Source organism: Bactrocera dorsalis, chromosome 5 (genome assembly GCF_023373825.1).
Source record: "Bactrocera dorsalis isolate Fly_Bdor chromosome 5, ASM2337382v1, whole genome shotgun sequence".
In the NCBI taxonomy this organism is placed as follows: Eukaryota; Metazoa; Arthropoda; class Insecta; order Diptera; family Tephritidae; genus Bactrocera; species Bactrocera dorsalis.
The window spans coordinates 41,408,759-41,423,966 of record NC_064307.1 but is presented as its reverse complement, the minus strand read 5'-3'; the positions used below and the strand labels follow the sequence as shown (position 1 = coordinate 41,423,966).

At 36.6% G+C, this 15,208-nt stretch overlaps 1 protein-coding gene across 7 annotated transcripts in view; it reads left to right on the top strand.

Annotated features, from left to right (window-relative positions):
• Positions 1–5,619: 5,619 nt before the first annotated feature.
• Positions 5,620–15,208, top strand: part of LOC105229030 (sensory neuron membrane protein 2) — a 62,531-nt gene continuing 52,942 nt past the window's right edge. For 3 of the 7 annotated variants that reach the window (XM_049457342.1, XM_049457339.1, XM_049457340.1), the window contains exons 1-2: positions 8,181–8,356; positions 10,871–11,034. In XM_049457342.1, the coding sequence (XP_049313299.1) occupies positions 8,194–8,356; positions 10,871–11,034 (327 nt within the window). In that variant the 5' untranslated portion in view covers positions 8,181–8,193. Of the gene's footprint in view, positions 5,770–5,894; positions 5,992–8,180; positions 8,357–10,681; positions 11,035–15,208 lie in introns of those variants that run through there. The other 4 variants (XM_049457341.1, XM_049457343.1, XM_049457344.1 and 1 more) reach the window with 3 other exon arrangements.

The window sequence follows — 15,208 nt, the reverse complement described above, 5'->3', positions numbered from 1 at the left end:
ACGTAGTATTTTGTCAAAAGTATCAACACCACCTTTATGATCATTGTAAACATGTATGACTTGTCGATTTTGGCTACAGGACTTACATCTTCGCTGTCATTAGCAGTTGAAAGCACTAGCACGTTTTTCTTCGAATGTGCTGTTAACTTCTTCAAAGGATGTAAATAGTTTTGGCAGTTGTGTCTTGCCAATATCTTATTTTCTGGAACTGTTTGATGCATATTTGCCTGTATTATTCTTATAGCTTTCCTATTCGTCTCAAGAGCAATACCTTCAACAATAGACGCTGAGAAGACGCATGTGAAGGCATCACTTTTAGATCCAAAACTTTCCATGAATGCCAGTTCCTTCTCTAGATTGAAGAAGTCACACAATATGAATTCGCCTTGACTGCAACCTTGTTTTGTATCGAACGGCTCGTGAAAGTCCTTCCGGCACACTGGTAAGGTCCAATCAGTTTTGTTGACGGTGTGCTTCAGTTATTCATACTATACGCTTGACAGCACCTTTTATGCGATGTTGAGGAGGCTTATACTCGTACCACGGTAGTTGACGCAGATTGTGGGGTCTCCATGTTTGTGGATTAAGGGGGGAGGCTACTTTAGAGGCTTCAAACAATCTATATTTTCAAGGATTTTTTTGGAAAGGAAAAAAATGTCTGATTGAAATGAAACTTTAGGATTTTTCACTTATATATTTGAAGAGTCTTCTCACGGAGGCGAATCGGAGTGTGTAATTTCTGTGTGGCGGGCAAGATGCAGGTCGCAATTTCATCAGAAACAAAATTTATTTTTTATAATTTTTTAATAGTGTAATTCCTAGGTGAACCAAGAAAATTCAAAAATTTTTCGCAGATTCAAAAAAAATGCATTAAAAAAAACAAAAAAAAAAATTACTTTAAATCGTTTAAAAAACCGGATTAGTGTTAACTTTATTAAGGTATTTTAGGTTCACTAGAAGAGAATTTACTTCTAAATACAACGCATTTTGATTCGTTTCGATAGGACGCTTACTTTTTTTTATCTTGCCCGCTAATTCAGTAAAGTCGTAAAAATTAAAAAACCGAGAAATCGCCCGTCAAAATTTTCGCTTTCTGCTCAATCGCTCATATATCTACTAGACTTTCGGTCACTATTTTCTTCTAGCTTCGAAAATATTTCTAATTTTCCATTTATAACTTTGGGGACATATTCTTAGATATTATTTAAGCAAAAAAAAAAATAATCCATTTTTTAAGCTTCTAAAGCAGGCTCCCCCCTTAAGCAGAGCACACGTAAATTTCAATCATCGGACAATAGCTTTCGTCGACCATATTCTACAAAGAAGCTGATCCATGCTCCTTATTAGTTCTTCGCCGCCGTGTTTGAATAACTCGGCCGCAGTTTTGTATTGGCCACCGCCGCTTTATTGTTCTTCAGACGGGTAATTGCTATTCAAACATTTTCATGGTGGAGCTAGCGGTGGCTCAGCACCAACTGAGTTAGTTGTAAAAGATGTTTTTCGAACTGTGAGGATCTCTTCCCTCGACTGACCTAGCTCAGAAAACATTAACAACCGATCATACAAACTGCTTGAAATGCACCCACTTGAACAACTGCTACTGAACCTGAAAACAAGCGATTTATATGAACACTGATCCACATTTCATACCATTTGGTATAGTACCGTTAATACACTAATTAATATATATGTATATTCACAATATTAAATGCAAGTGAGTTACCTTTGATTACCGCATTTCATAGCAGTAGAATCATTCTAAAATGAGATGAATGTTGCTCATACGCCATGTCACCCCGACTCCATGAAGTGGGCAACTAAATGCCCTAAACATTAATTACTCCATTAAAACAGGTCTTTTATTTCAAGCAAGTTTTTATTTTGCTTTGCGCTTTCTGCATTTAATTGGTATTTCTCAACATCTTCCGGCGAGGCATTTCAGCTTTGACCGGTGTTTTGCATTGAAACTGGCTTAGCATCGCCGGCGCCAAACACCCACAACTGCTATCGGCCGCTACGCTTTGAGCTCTTTCGTACGTCTGTCTTAGCTAAACCTGTTTATGATGAAGAATTGCCAATGCATGTTTACATGTGTGTGTGTAGTAGTTACAAGAGCGTACAACAGCAGCTGGCTGGAGATGGATTCAGGTCAACAGTGCTTTTTATTATTTCATGGGCACTTCTACATAAATAATAAAGCATGCAATGAAAACGAATGATGCGTACTTGTTTGAGTGTGGATATACATAAAATTAATTAATAGTATTTTCTAGTAAAAGATAAACATTTATTAAAAAAAATTTAAAAACTACGACGGGTGTAGCAGAAATTGATTACTGAAGAGAAAGGTATAAGAAATTTGTTATTAGCTGCGTTCATATATTAGATTTGATTCACTTTGATGTTAACTTATGTCTAGGTTATTAATTTTTTAAGTTTTATATCGAAATTTTCAATTATCGATATCGATATGTTTATCGAATTATCGATAACTTTTGTAAAAAAAACATCGATAAACAAAAGGAAGGAAAAACCATAAAATAGAAACCACTCATATTGAAACAAAATTTGAGTTTTGCTTATAAAATGGTTATATCTGACAGCAGAAGCCGAAAGTTTTATGCTACATACATACATACAATATGTATTATATATGGTATATAATATGTTAAAGTTAATCGTAACCAAAAATACTCAATTTCGATTTTTTTGATGATACGTTCTTTTGCATTTTAGGTGTCGATATGTTTATATATCGATATCAATTTTTCTTTTACTCATTTCTATATAAACACAAATATATACGAGTACATATATCTTACACTGCCAATAGTCGTCACTTTGAATTTCTTCTCAATTGTCAATTTAAATTCAGCGCACATTTATTATTTACATATATGTACAGTACGTGCTGATATAATTGTAACTAAATACACATGTTTTCTTGCTTTGATAGACAGGAGATAGAATGCTGATCTTGTGATCTCTCATGTTGGCACACTTCACTTTTATTTTCTATCGAGCATTATAAATTGACAAACACTTTCGATTACTAGAATTCTTGAATGTGTTTAAATAAATTAAATGAAAAAGGAAGAGCGGTGAGATAGAATTTTCTAAATAGTTCTACATACTATAATAAACTTTATTTACTTTTTTTATCTAAAAATATTTATAAAATAAATGTGAATGAAATATCTCTCACTCAAATAATTGAGAGTGAACACTGACTACCACAGTTTTACACAGTAGTTTTGCTACAGTTTTGCAAAGGGCTCTCTGTGGATAGAGAGGGAGAGAGAGAGAGGGTTTCTCAAATTAACAGAGAGCTTAGCTTTAAGCTAAAATAATTTAACAAAATCCTAAATACCTAACTTTCAGAAACACATTTTTCAAAGGTATTAATGCTAATACCGACTAACCACATGTCTATCCTAAAGACGAGGTAGATCTTGAAAAAAAAAATACAAGATCATACCACGATCGACGTTGAGCAATACCAAAGCACCGATAGGATCAGGGAAGGACCTCTACGAGTCGTTCTACACCAAGACTCCCTATCGTGCAACTTCTTCAACTGCTCTTGGAGAAAATAATTCGAGCTGCAGCACTAAAAGAGAAGCTACCATCTTCTATAAGAGTGTACAGCTTCTACGCCGAAGACATCGATACCATAAGAACCACATCGTTAGTTTGCTTTGTCCAAGTTGTGAGCACGGGCAAGACGAAATATCGTTATCGAACAAACAGTCGTCGTACTCGCGAGTCATCTTTCGACGAACAAAGACCGAATACTATAAGTCACTCATTATACTCGACCTGTTCTGCGGAAAATTTATTGCCCTTTGCGCAGCAACGTCGAGTATCGGTCAGCGAATTAAGGTCATGTCGTCCGAATGGATATAAACACTCCAGCTCAGAGATTATTCGACGTTGAACCCGAAGAAAAAGAATGATCTACACCCCATCAGGTGGAGAAACCCCGCTCGATTTGGCATTGTATTAAGAGTTTCTCGTTCAATTTTGATTTGAAAGAACATAAAGTGTCTTAAATAAGTGGATTGATTAACCAAAACGCTATTGATAATGATTTCGATGTTCACAGATGGGGAATTATAAAATGTTTTGATCGATTTTAGTTAATATCTAGGTGTGGGTGCACAAAAGTGCCATCTATTAGGGATCAACAACAACAAGTCATTGTTAAACCTTGAAAACTAAATCTGCACTGAAAAAACTTCTCATAAAAACTGTTCAATGTTCTAGTTTTGAAAATGGCACATGGCGGATAGAAGTAGAAGCTCGTACTTGAAGCATTTATTATATTATGTCTTATAACTATCCTCTCGATACAAGCACTCCGAAGGTAATGTCTTTGACAGTCATTAACCCCTACTTGACCAAGAAGCTGACGTGCTTATTTCATTTCAGCGGAATAAAGCATCCCTGGCTGTCACACTGATAAACATACATACATGTATATATGTATACACTTTTCTACAATATACAAAAGCGATCGTTTGTACAAAGAACCAGGAAATGGGAAACTTTAAGCTTACTTACAACTATGCTTATCTCTGTAATATGTGTAATATATCAACCTTTGTTGGCGACTTAACATTTTCCTCCCTCTTTACATCTGAACCATTTGTATATGATATATATATATATATATATATATCTCACGATCAGCTGCTCTTTACGACCAACGACGCCGTCAACAGCACGCTGCAGTGCCTACTACAGGTTTGCCGTCGAAGGTCTGTAGCCAAAAAGCCACTCTAATATACACGTTGACGCCGCTCAATTGTCAAAAAGGCCAAAAGCAGCCAACAACAACAACATGGACGCGTTGTAAAAACAAATGAAGCGAAACGAAGACATCAAACGATCAACAACAACAACAAGACAACGCAAACAGTGGTAAACTTTGGTATGCAAAAGACTGCAAGAAGCTGATCAAAAATGGCAAAAGCGAAAATTCGAGAGCGACCGAAGAGAGTGAGTGCGGTGCCAAAGCCAGCAAGCACCGGCAAACAAATGCGATGACGTCTGTCACTGCATTTGAAAAGTATTTTTGCATAATGTGTGTGTGTGTGTATTTGTGCGCAGTTGTGGTTGTGACAACCTTTAGGACGCCAAAAAGAGTTGAAATGCGCACAACAAAAACTAAAATAGAGGCGCCCGCCACAGCACAGGTACAAGGGGCGCTGCAAAGTAATTTTTTGTTTGTATGTATGTTTCTGTGAATGTGTGTATATATGTTTGTGTTTGTACTTGTATGTGTAAAGATCTGCGCGATTGCAGCTACAATATATACATGTGTGTGTGCACTTGTGATTTGATTGTTTGCATTATTGTTGTTGTTTTAGGCACTTACAACAATTATGAAGGTATGTGTGTATGTGTGTATGTGTGTGTGTGTCAGCTATATTTATTTATTGTGCGCTATTTTTCTCTTACTATTCGATATTATTACTACTGTGTATACACACACATACATACATAGCTGTTTTTGACATTGCCTTAATGCAGCGACTGCGCTGCTGGCGTCAAGTGGCGTCGTTGTTCAAATCAGTTCAGCTTGGCTTGGAGATTTTTTAGTTTGGCAGTTTTAGTTTTAATTGAAGCTCAACTCTAGTCGCACACACAAATGAGATGTTAATAAAGTGTTGAATGTGGAAGAAGACGTGGAAATTGAGTCTCAAAGTGTCGAAGTGGTGCACATACACACACGATTATATTTACGCGTAAAAGAAACGCTAAACGGTATGCAATGCTAGTTGAGTGGTGCGGTTGTGTCTACATACATACACACATAAATTGCTTGAAAATACATAAAATCACAAAAGAAGGTTAATTAGTGTAACAAGAAAAAACGAAAAATAACAAAACAGAAAAAAAAACAAAAAGTATAAAAAAGTATCAAAAAATGAAATACAAAAATGCAGCAAAACAGTACAAAAAGTTGCTAAAGTTATTCCCAAAGTGGTAATTTCGAGACACTTGTGTGTGGTGTGGCAAAAAAACATATGCATGCAAAGAAACCCTTTTAACAGCCGACAACAAAGCATCTCTTTTATTGTGCGTAAAGTGTTAAGTGTATCCATTTATTTGCTTTTCTGTCGATTCTTCACTGATCTAGACTAGTTTTGGCAAGCTCTAGTGATTGACATTTGGAGCTCGAAATTTCCATATCGCTATTTGACAACGATTATGGCCTCAAGATACAAAAATCTCTTATTTTTTAGAGCGATCGTGTCTAGGACAGTATTTTCAAGCCCTTTGAGTGTACATTTGAACAGAAAAAACTTATCTGAGGCCTTCAATTAGTCCAAAAAATTTTGGATATAAATTATAAGCGTGTTGAGGTGAACTTTCTCTTATAAATTGCGTTCCTTGTGCTCGCAGATTCATAATAAACTAAAAAGTAGTTATTAGACATTGCACTCGGCATCCTGTATATTAGAAATATATCATAAATTGTATCAGTAGATCTTGTTTCTTTTAAAATACTACGTTTGTCTCCTCTTACATATGAGAAGTTTTTCCAGAGTCCCAACTAACTAACAAGCAGTACCCTACATTCTCCCAAAAACAACTTAAATTTTACAACTAGCTTGTACTACTTACTGACCTCGCCCTGTGCATGCCTAATACAACATAAAATGAAGCCAGCAACTATTTTTTATAGAATTATCCCTGTTGATCCTTGGCCTCCGACACTCTGTATTTTCGAAGAACATCAGAAACTGCTCTAAACACTCTTATTGCTTATAAAAAGTGTTTCTGTTCACTTTTGTTGTATGTTATCACAAACTGCACGAGCAGTTCTCGTTTCTATAAACGGCACCCTGTATATTCCAAATAAATCATAAACTGTACCAGCACCTTTTAATAATCTGCTTAACAAATGCTTTTTTGTCTCTTTTGGTATATTAAAAAGTTCGAATTTGTAGTATTCTCCAAATATGTACACTTGCTTATAAAATACTGGTTTTTTATTTTGTATAAAAATAATACCAGCAGTTCTCGTTTGTATAAATGGCACCCTGTATCTTCAAAATTCTTAACAAACTCTACCAACGCTTTCAAATTCTTATGAAATGTCTCACTGATGTCGCCAGTTACATCACAATCTGCAACAAAAGCGCTTATTACTGAAAAAATGTCACCCTGTATTTTTCAAATTTCTCGGAAAATGTTTCGACAGCTCTAATTGCTTATAACATGCAACTTTGTTCTTCATAGATTTACCAGAAATAGTACGAGTAGATTATTTGCTTATAAAAGGCACCCTGTATTTTTTAAAATCCTAGTAAAATGTTCCGAGAGCTCTAAAACATTATATTTGTCTGTAAGGATTTTATACAAACTGTAGTATATATTCTTATTGCCCACATACCGCACTCTGTATCCTTAAAATTCATAAAAATAAATAATAGAGGCTATTATTGCTCTTAAACGGTGTTCTATACCTTCCATATTCATAAAAAGTAAAAAAAGTGAAACTCACAAACAGCACCCTTTATATTCCGAAGACCCCACAAAATATACCAATTGCCTATGAATTGCGCACAAGTACATCAAAAGCTGTACCGGCAGGTCTGTCAAGCTGTACTCATAAGCCTACTACAAATACGTAAAAGCATCGCATAACTACACCCACAATATGCATTACTTTATGTATGTACATCACGTTCGCACTTTCCATTTACGTTGTTGTTGTTGTTGTCCGACATATGCGCCCTACACAAATCGCATGCAATCAATCAGCAATGGCTCATGCAATGTCAGTCGCAACACAACAAGTGCCGTGGCATAAAATCGAATAAGTCATGACAACAACAAAATAAACGCAAATTAAAGAGCCACGAAAGTAAGTAACGATGATGAGCGATTTTATCGAACCATAATTGTTGCATACCACATGCATTTGTTACAGCAAATTATTTTCCTGACGGCAATCATCTATCCGGGAACACAATCAGATAGCTAACCCTTGATGTACGTGCCCATATGGATGAAAATGACCGTTGGTCCGGTGAATATGCGCTGTGGTCAGGCATTGCGCTCACGCCGCACAACTAGTTGTTTTGATAAATATCTTGTATAACGGCATGTGGGCATTGTGACCACGAATTCGGTACAAGTTCACTTCCAATTTCGTATGCTTTTAGTTTCATTTGAAGCATGCAACTAGCTGGCTATAACGGTGCGCATACAAAACGCTTTTCAGTGCGTCAACAACAAACACGAGAACTGCAACAACTATCACCAACGCAGTTACGCCGGATATTTGTACAGCGGTTAGATGTTGCAACCGTTGCACCTCTCAATACAAGTGCAAACAACCGTAAGCAAAGCATACAGTGATGAACGGTATACTTAGGTTCAAGTGATCCTCACGAGTGTAAACATGAAGCCAAAACAAATTGTCATTCACCACAGTAGTGTTGCTAGTAAACACTTATCTGAACTATTACTAACTGTTAGCAAAGGAAATAAAATTAAATCGAAATGAAGTCATCATCGAAGTGACCCCTAAAAACCCAAAAGCGACGCGCACAGATATTCATAAAGATGCGATGTGCAATAATATTTTTAAATTAATTTCTAAAATGGTATTTTCGGTCATGGTGAAGTTTGAAGACGATCACGCGGTTTATTTATTGCCTGCCAATTTCCAATTTTGAAGCCAAACCGACACCTAATTGGCCAACTTGTCTGCCGTTTGATGCACAAAACATTCCTCTGACTAGGAGCCTATATTATGGGAAATTAGAGTTGACCCTCCAGTGAGCTTAAAGCCTTGCTACAATTGTTGGCTAAACTGTAACTAATCCTAGGCCACCTTTGTGGTGTATAATCCAATTTTGGCTTGAGGAGAGTCAGCCTAACTCCAATGTGTTCCTCAATGAGAGGAACGTACCCAAATATGTCTCAAAACTACATTTACTTATCGGAAGTGATACAAATTAGAAGCCGGGGCTGTGTGACCGGTACTCGAAAAAACACAGAAACTTCAAAGTTAATGGGGAATGTTTATTATCATTCGAAAGAACATTTTTTGCCATTTATTTTTTGAAGATTATCTCTTTCAAAAGATGGTCGCGGCTACGTCTCAGATGGTCCATCTGTTGAGTCCGATTTTCGATGAGTTGTTCGAGCATATCCACTTGTAACTGGCAAATGACACGCATTGTGTTTTGCTCCAAGGTCTGAATCGGAGCGGGATTGTCCACATAGACTTTAGATTATACATATCCCTTCAGAAAAAAAGCCAACGAAGTGATATCACACGATCTTGGTGTCGAATCGATCGGCGCAAAACGTGAAATTATCTGCTCACCAAAGTGATTTCTCAATAAATCCATTGATGCGATGCGTGGGAAGTAACGCCGTCTTGTTAAAACCAAATGTCGCCGAGACCAGGAGCTTCAATTTCAGGCAGCAAATAGTCGGTTATCATGGCGCAATAACGGTCGTCATTGACGATTACGTTCGCATCGCCATCATTTTTGGAAACATATGGACCGGTGATTCCACCAGCCCAAAAACCACAACAAACTCTTGTTTTTCCTGCATGAAGTGACAGTTTTTGAATCTCTTCAGGTTACTCTTCATCCCGAATTCCGCACGTTTCCTTGTTTACATACCCACTGAACGAGAAATGGGCTTCATCGCTGAACAAAATTTAGCTCGAAAATGTCCGATCTTCTTGCAATTTTTCAAGAACCCATAGAGCGAAGCGATGTCCCATATTAAGGTTGAGCAGCTTCAGTTCTTGCACAAGCTGTATTTTGTATCGTCGATATATTAACGCCGCAGTCTTGGTGTACACTCAGCTCTGACTGTTATATTTTCTTCACAGAATGGAAAAAGTACCGTGTTTGATTCCAAACATGTTTGGGATCAACTTAGGCGATGGGGACTTCTCTTATTTCTTCGAAAACTCTAACATTATCTCGGCTTTTTTCTTACGATTGATAAGTCTGTTGATAGTAAAGTTGCTCAAATCTTCCGATCTCAAAAGTGCATTCAAAGCTATATCCGTCGTTCACTCTATGACTGCAAGATTCATGTGCAGAGACTTTCCTCTCAAAAAACATTTGTTTCTCTTTACAAAAACTAGTTTCATAGTGACTTTTTCACAGTTTTACTACTTCTCCCTTTTCCATTATGTTTTATGTTATTATCAGTTTTCTTTTATTTATTTTGGTTTTCATATTTTTATTATCTACTCTGTTTGTCTGCCACCTCTTTGTCATCGCCGAGAAGCACATCTGTTTAAGTCAGTCATTTATTTACCTTTTCGCCAAGTCTTCCACTTTACACCTTTTCTATTCATGCACACATACATACGTACATACATTCATACATAAAAGCCAACAAAAACTATGAAATTTATTTGTGTATTTGCAACCGTGAAATGAGTACGAAATTCCGCAATTACAAGTGTTTTAACGGTGTTTGAATTACCACGAAGATTTGCGCTAAAAAATAAAGTGCCTTCCAGAAATTGCCAAATCAGACAAGCATATAGAAACTGTTTAATAACTGAATCATAAAGAAAAGCAAATCCATAAAAGCGCGTTTGCAATCTTCATTCTTTCTACAAAACTGCTTCCTCCTCATTTTACTAGCATTCTATAAAATCGTCTTCTCTGTTTCATCTTAGTATTTGTGTCTACATATCTACATACATACATACATATACATATGGTACTCGTAGTGCAAACGTAATTCACGTAGTTAACTCGCATCTGTGTTTTTGTGTTTGTGTAAATTATTTGGTGACATTCTAAGTCGGGCAACTTTAGTAACGTTTCGCCATTCTGTTATCCCTGCTGCTTCCTCATGACTACAGCAAAAATCGCCAAGAGTCTCTTCCCCGGCTCGATACCTTGGTATTCAACGAAGATGTTTCATTGGTCATTGTTCGTCAGCTTGTTGGGTTTGCTGATAGCTGCGCTGGGCGCCTATTGCGGCTGGTTCCTGTTTCCCAACATGGTCGATAAGAAAGTGGAAGAGGTGAGTATGAGTTGTCAGTTGTCGAAGTCATGCACATGCATATATTTTGCCTATTATTATTGAAACTATCAAGGTTTACTCTCCAGCTGATTCTTGTATTTGATTTTATAAAGAATATAAGATTGCACTTCCTTCGATTCCAATATAAAATATAAGAACATTCAATAATTATTTACTATGTGAAATGAAAGATCATATTGAGCTTAAAAGTCATTCTTATTTGATTGGATATAAGAGACTTTCTGTTCTGCGCTTTTCTGTTGTCTGTCTATTGCTTTAAAGACAACCAGTAAAGCCGAACTATATATTTATCACAGCGACCCTTTTTTGTTGACTGAAATAATTTTCACTTTTCTTTATTTCAACAAATTATCATTTGGAAGATTGAATAGGATTCTTTCTCTGTCATTCATGGAACGGTTGACGGGTACTTTTTTAGATGTGAGATTTTCAATTAGGGATTCATTTTTTCGGTCTTTGTCTTTGGGACAGCTATAACTTGTTTTTTACTCACCTTGGTTTCATAATTCCCAGACGCCCTTCAGAACAAAGTTTGTTAATCATGAAAGGGTCCAAAAAGTTGATGAATGATGAAGCTCAGTTTTGGTTCAATGTATAAGGTGGGCCATAAAAAATTTTAAATTTCGAAGATAGGGCGTAAAAGATTGAGTGTAGCGTTTGATGTATGGCACGTAGCGCCGTCCTGCTGGAACCAAATGTTGTCCAAGTCTTCCTCTTCAGTTTTCTTGAAGAAAAATTCGGTTAACATTGCGCGATATTACTCACCATTGATGGTTATGGTTCCTTCTTCATTTTCGAAGAAAAATGGGCTGATGATTCCACCAGACTCCCATTGGCTCTCGACGATTACTTGCGGGTTTTCTGTGCCTCAAATGAGACAATACTGCTTGTTAACGTCACCATCGATGTGGAAATGAGCCTCGTCCGAAAAGGTGATTTTTCGGTAAAATTGACCATCCTTGGTCAATCGATCTTCTGCCCAATCTGCGAACTGCAGAATAGTGAATAGCGACCCGTTTCGTAAATTTTAGACTTTTTACTGAATATCTGTCATTTTTCAATGGTATTTGACGTATCCAATGTCGAAATATACATAGATAATTCAAATTTAAAACGTTAGATGGCCCAAATTGTTACATACAGATCTTTGGTTTTAAGAAATTTTTGGTAGGCGTATGTATTATCTCACATCGTGGGCCTGTGCTGTGGGCCCAAGATCGTGGGGGAGAGGACATTTAGCGCGTTGTTTCAGACATAATTCCCCAATAAGTGTTGCCCAAAATAATTTTTGAAACATAAAAGCAAATCGTTATCTTTACAATGAAGCCAAACTATTTTTCAATAATTTAACCATATCTTCGTGAAAACCATACGTCTAAGAAAACTCCCTCTGTTTGAATATGAAACCAGGCAGTTAATGTCCTATACTCGTCATAATCCGCACTGTACTAAATTTTACTCGATCGAATCAATTTTTTGGTTCGTTGTGATCAATTTGGCCACAAAATAACTACAACTCGTTCTGTCGCAGCAATTGATGAGTTTCACTACGGATCACTGCTAAATTTGAAGGCTACAGTTTTTATTACTACAGTGACCAAAAATATTCAATAATTTTGGCCTTTTAGAAATACCGGTCCAATCCGATTACGCTTGGGCTTGGAACAGTCATATCTTAAATCCATTTTAGATAGTTATTTTAGGTTAGGGTAACCTGGTAGGCCAATAAGCCACGTAAAAACCAGTTTTGGTCCTTGCTATACCAGATGGAATTCAGTTACTAGGTCCAAAGATGACTACTCCCCTTTAGATTTAATCTTTAGGAAACCTTCCTTTCACAAAATATTTTTTGGCTAAGTACCCAAATGACCATTCAACTAAATATCTCGACTTTTTAACACTTGAGGATAAAAAAGCTAAATCGAAGAAGGTTTTGATTTGAGGTTCTGAAATGGACCTTTGAATTTTATCACAGTAGTATGACCAGAAAATATTATTTCCCCATATTTTGCTAGACTTATTTCGATGGAGTTCCAAAAAACTCTGAGGTAATTTGCAGTAATGTTAACTTCTTTGAAAGTCCTTGCAAGTAACTGAGTATTTACATTAAAGACTAGTTAAGGATTTATAAGAAATGGATACCAACTACCTTCTATGGTCAATCGCTCGATGAATTGGATTTCATCCCTCTTCTAACTATGAAGAAAACTAAACGCTTAATGAATATATTTGAACTACGCATTATTTTCAAAATCGTTTTCATTACTATCATTTTTATTTATTTTTCCAATACGTTGAAGACTTTGTAAGTCCAAATTCTCAAAATGAGTCAACACAAATCTTTTCTAACAACAAGTGCAATCCAAAGTTCAACGATTTCGCCGAATAAATGTGTGTTAGGTCAGCTTAATTAGTTAAGAACTACTCAGCTTGAAAAAATAAAAATGTTTATCTATCCAGACAGAGATAGTACATTTAGTGGACATCAAAAAATCATTAACTAGCAAACACAAAAAAACATTTGGCACTACAAATACAAAAATAACATTTTTTGACAAAAAAAAATCGGACGAAATTGCTTTTAACTTCTATACAATCTTCTCGCCGATGGCCTCACTCGGCCAAAGTCAATTCAAGTGAAAACAAAATCAACAAAAAACGATGTTTTACGACCACTAGACGACGCTTTTGGGGATTTTAGCAATACGAAGAACACAACAACTATGCCTAGCGGCAACAATTAAGTTACACTTGTCGGCCGAAAATCACTAAAACTTTGCAAAATCTGATGTCAATGGAAAAACATACAATTAAAGCGACAATAAAAACGCAGGCAAATCTTTAAAGAAAAAATAAATATGGATGGGTAATAGGGAATGGCGGCGCTAATTTTCTGCCGTAATTGAGCGGTGACTGTGGCGAATAATGCGCCACAATAACAACAATGCCGCAAATCTAATTGCAGACAATTCAAGGGCAACAACAGTGACAGGCATTAAGAGACTATAACCACAATGGAAATGGCAAAATAAATGATTAGCAAAATTTAATCAAAACAAAATTTCGCGTAAAAATGCGAACCAAATATAAAATACAAAAAAAACAATAAAAAAAAAACAAAATAAACGCATTGACAATGGCCCCAAAATTCACCATGCGTTGGAGTGCACACTTGTTTATATATGTGCGTGTGTGTGTGTAAGAAACGTCACTCTTCACGACAGAAGAAAAGCCAATTTCAAGCGCTACAACAATCGAAAATAAAACAAAAAGCCGCACGCCGCAATTCAAAGCAGCCCACAGCAGCCTAAAAGCACAACCACAAAGCATAAAAGCGCGTGTATGTTGCGCAACATAAGTATGTTCCCAGCAACGTGTTGCTAACGTTACCACGCCGCTTTTTTTTAGCCGCGCTGCTAATTGTTGTTGGCACATTTGCCTTTTATGTGTTAATGTGCGCTTTGCGACGCTACCGAAACGTGCTAAAAATCTTGAATGGGAAAATGGCTGCAACAACAACAATTACCACTTGTTGGTGTTATGAATAATCAGCAGCACTAACCTACAACAATGTTTGTGTTTTAATGAATTCTCTTTCGTGCTCTAACGCCAAGTGTGAAGAAAAGCCATTGAAAGAGACGCACGCGACACGCATGCGCACCTTGGCGAATTATGAATTTTGATTAGGTGGCTTATTTATAACTTAAATAGATAAAAAAAAAACGTTAACTTCGGCTGCACCGAAGCTAATATACCCTTCACAGGTGCATTTCTTTTAGTAACTAAGTGTCCAGTTTGTATGGAAGCTATATGCTATAGTTAACCGATCTGCACACTTTCTTCGGAGATTAATTTGTTACGATAGAAAATAGCCTGTGCCAACTTTTGTGAAGATATATTGGCAAATGTGAAAGTTTTCCATACAAGAACTTGATTCCGATCGTTCAGTGTGTATGGCAGCTATATGTTATAGTAGTCTGATATCGGCAGTTCCGACAAATGAGCAGCTTCTGGAAGAGAAAATGACGTTTACAAAATTTCAAAACGATATCTTAGAAACTGAGGGAGTAGTTCGTATATATACAGACAGACGGACGGACGGACATACGGACAGACAGACGGACATGGCAAAATCGACTCTGCTCAACATACT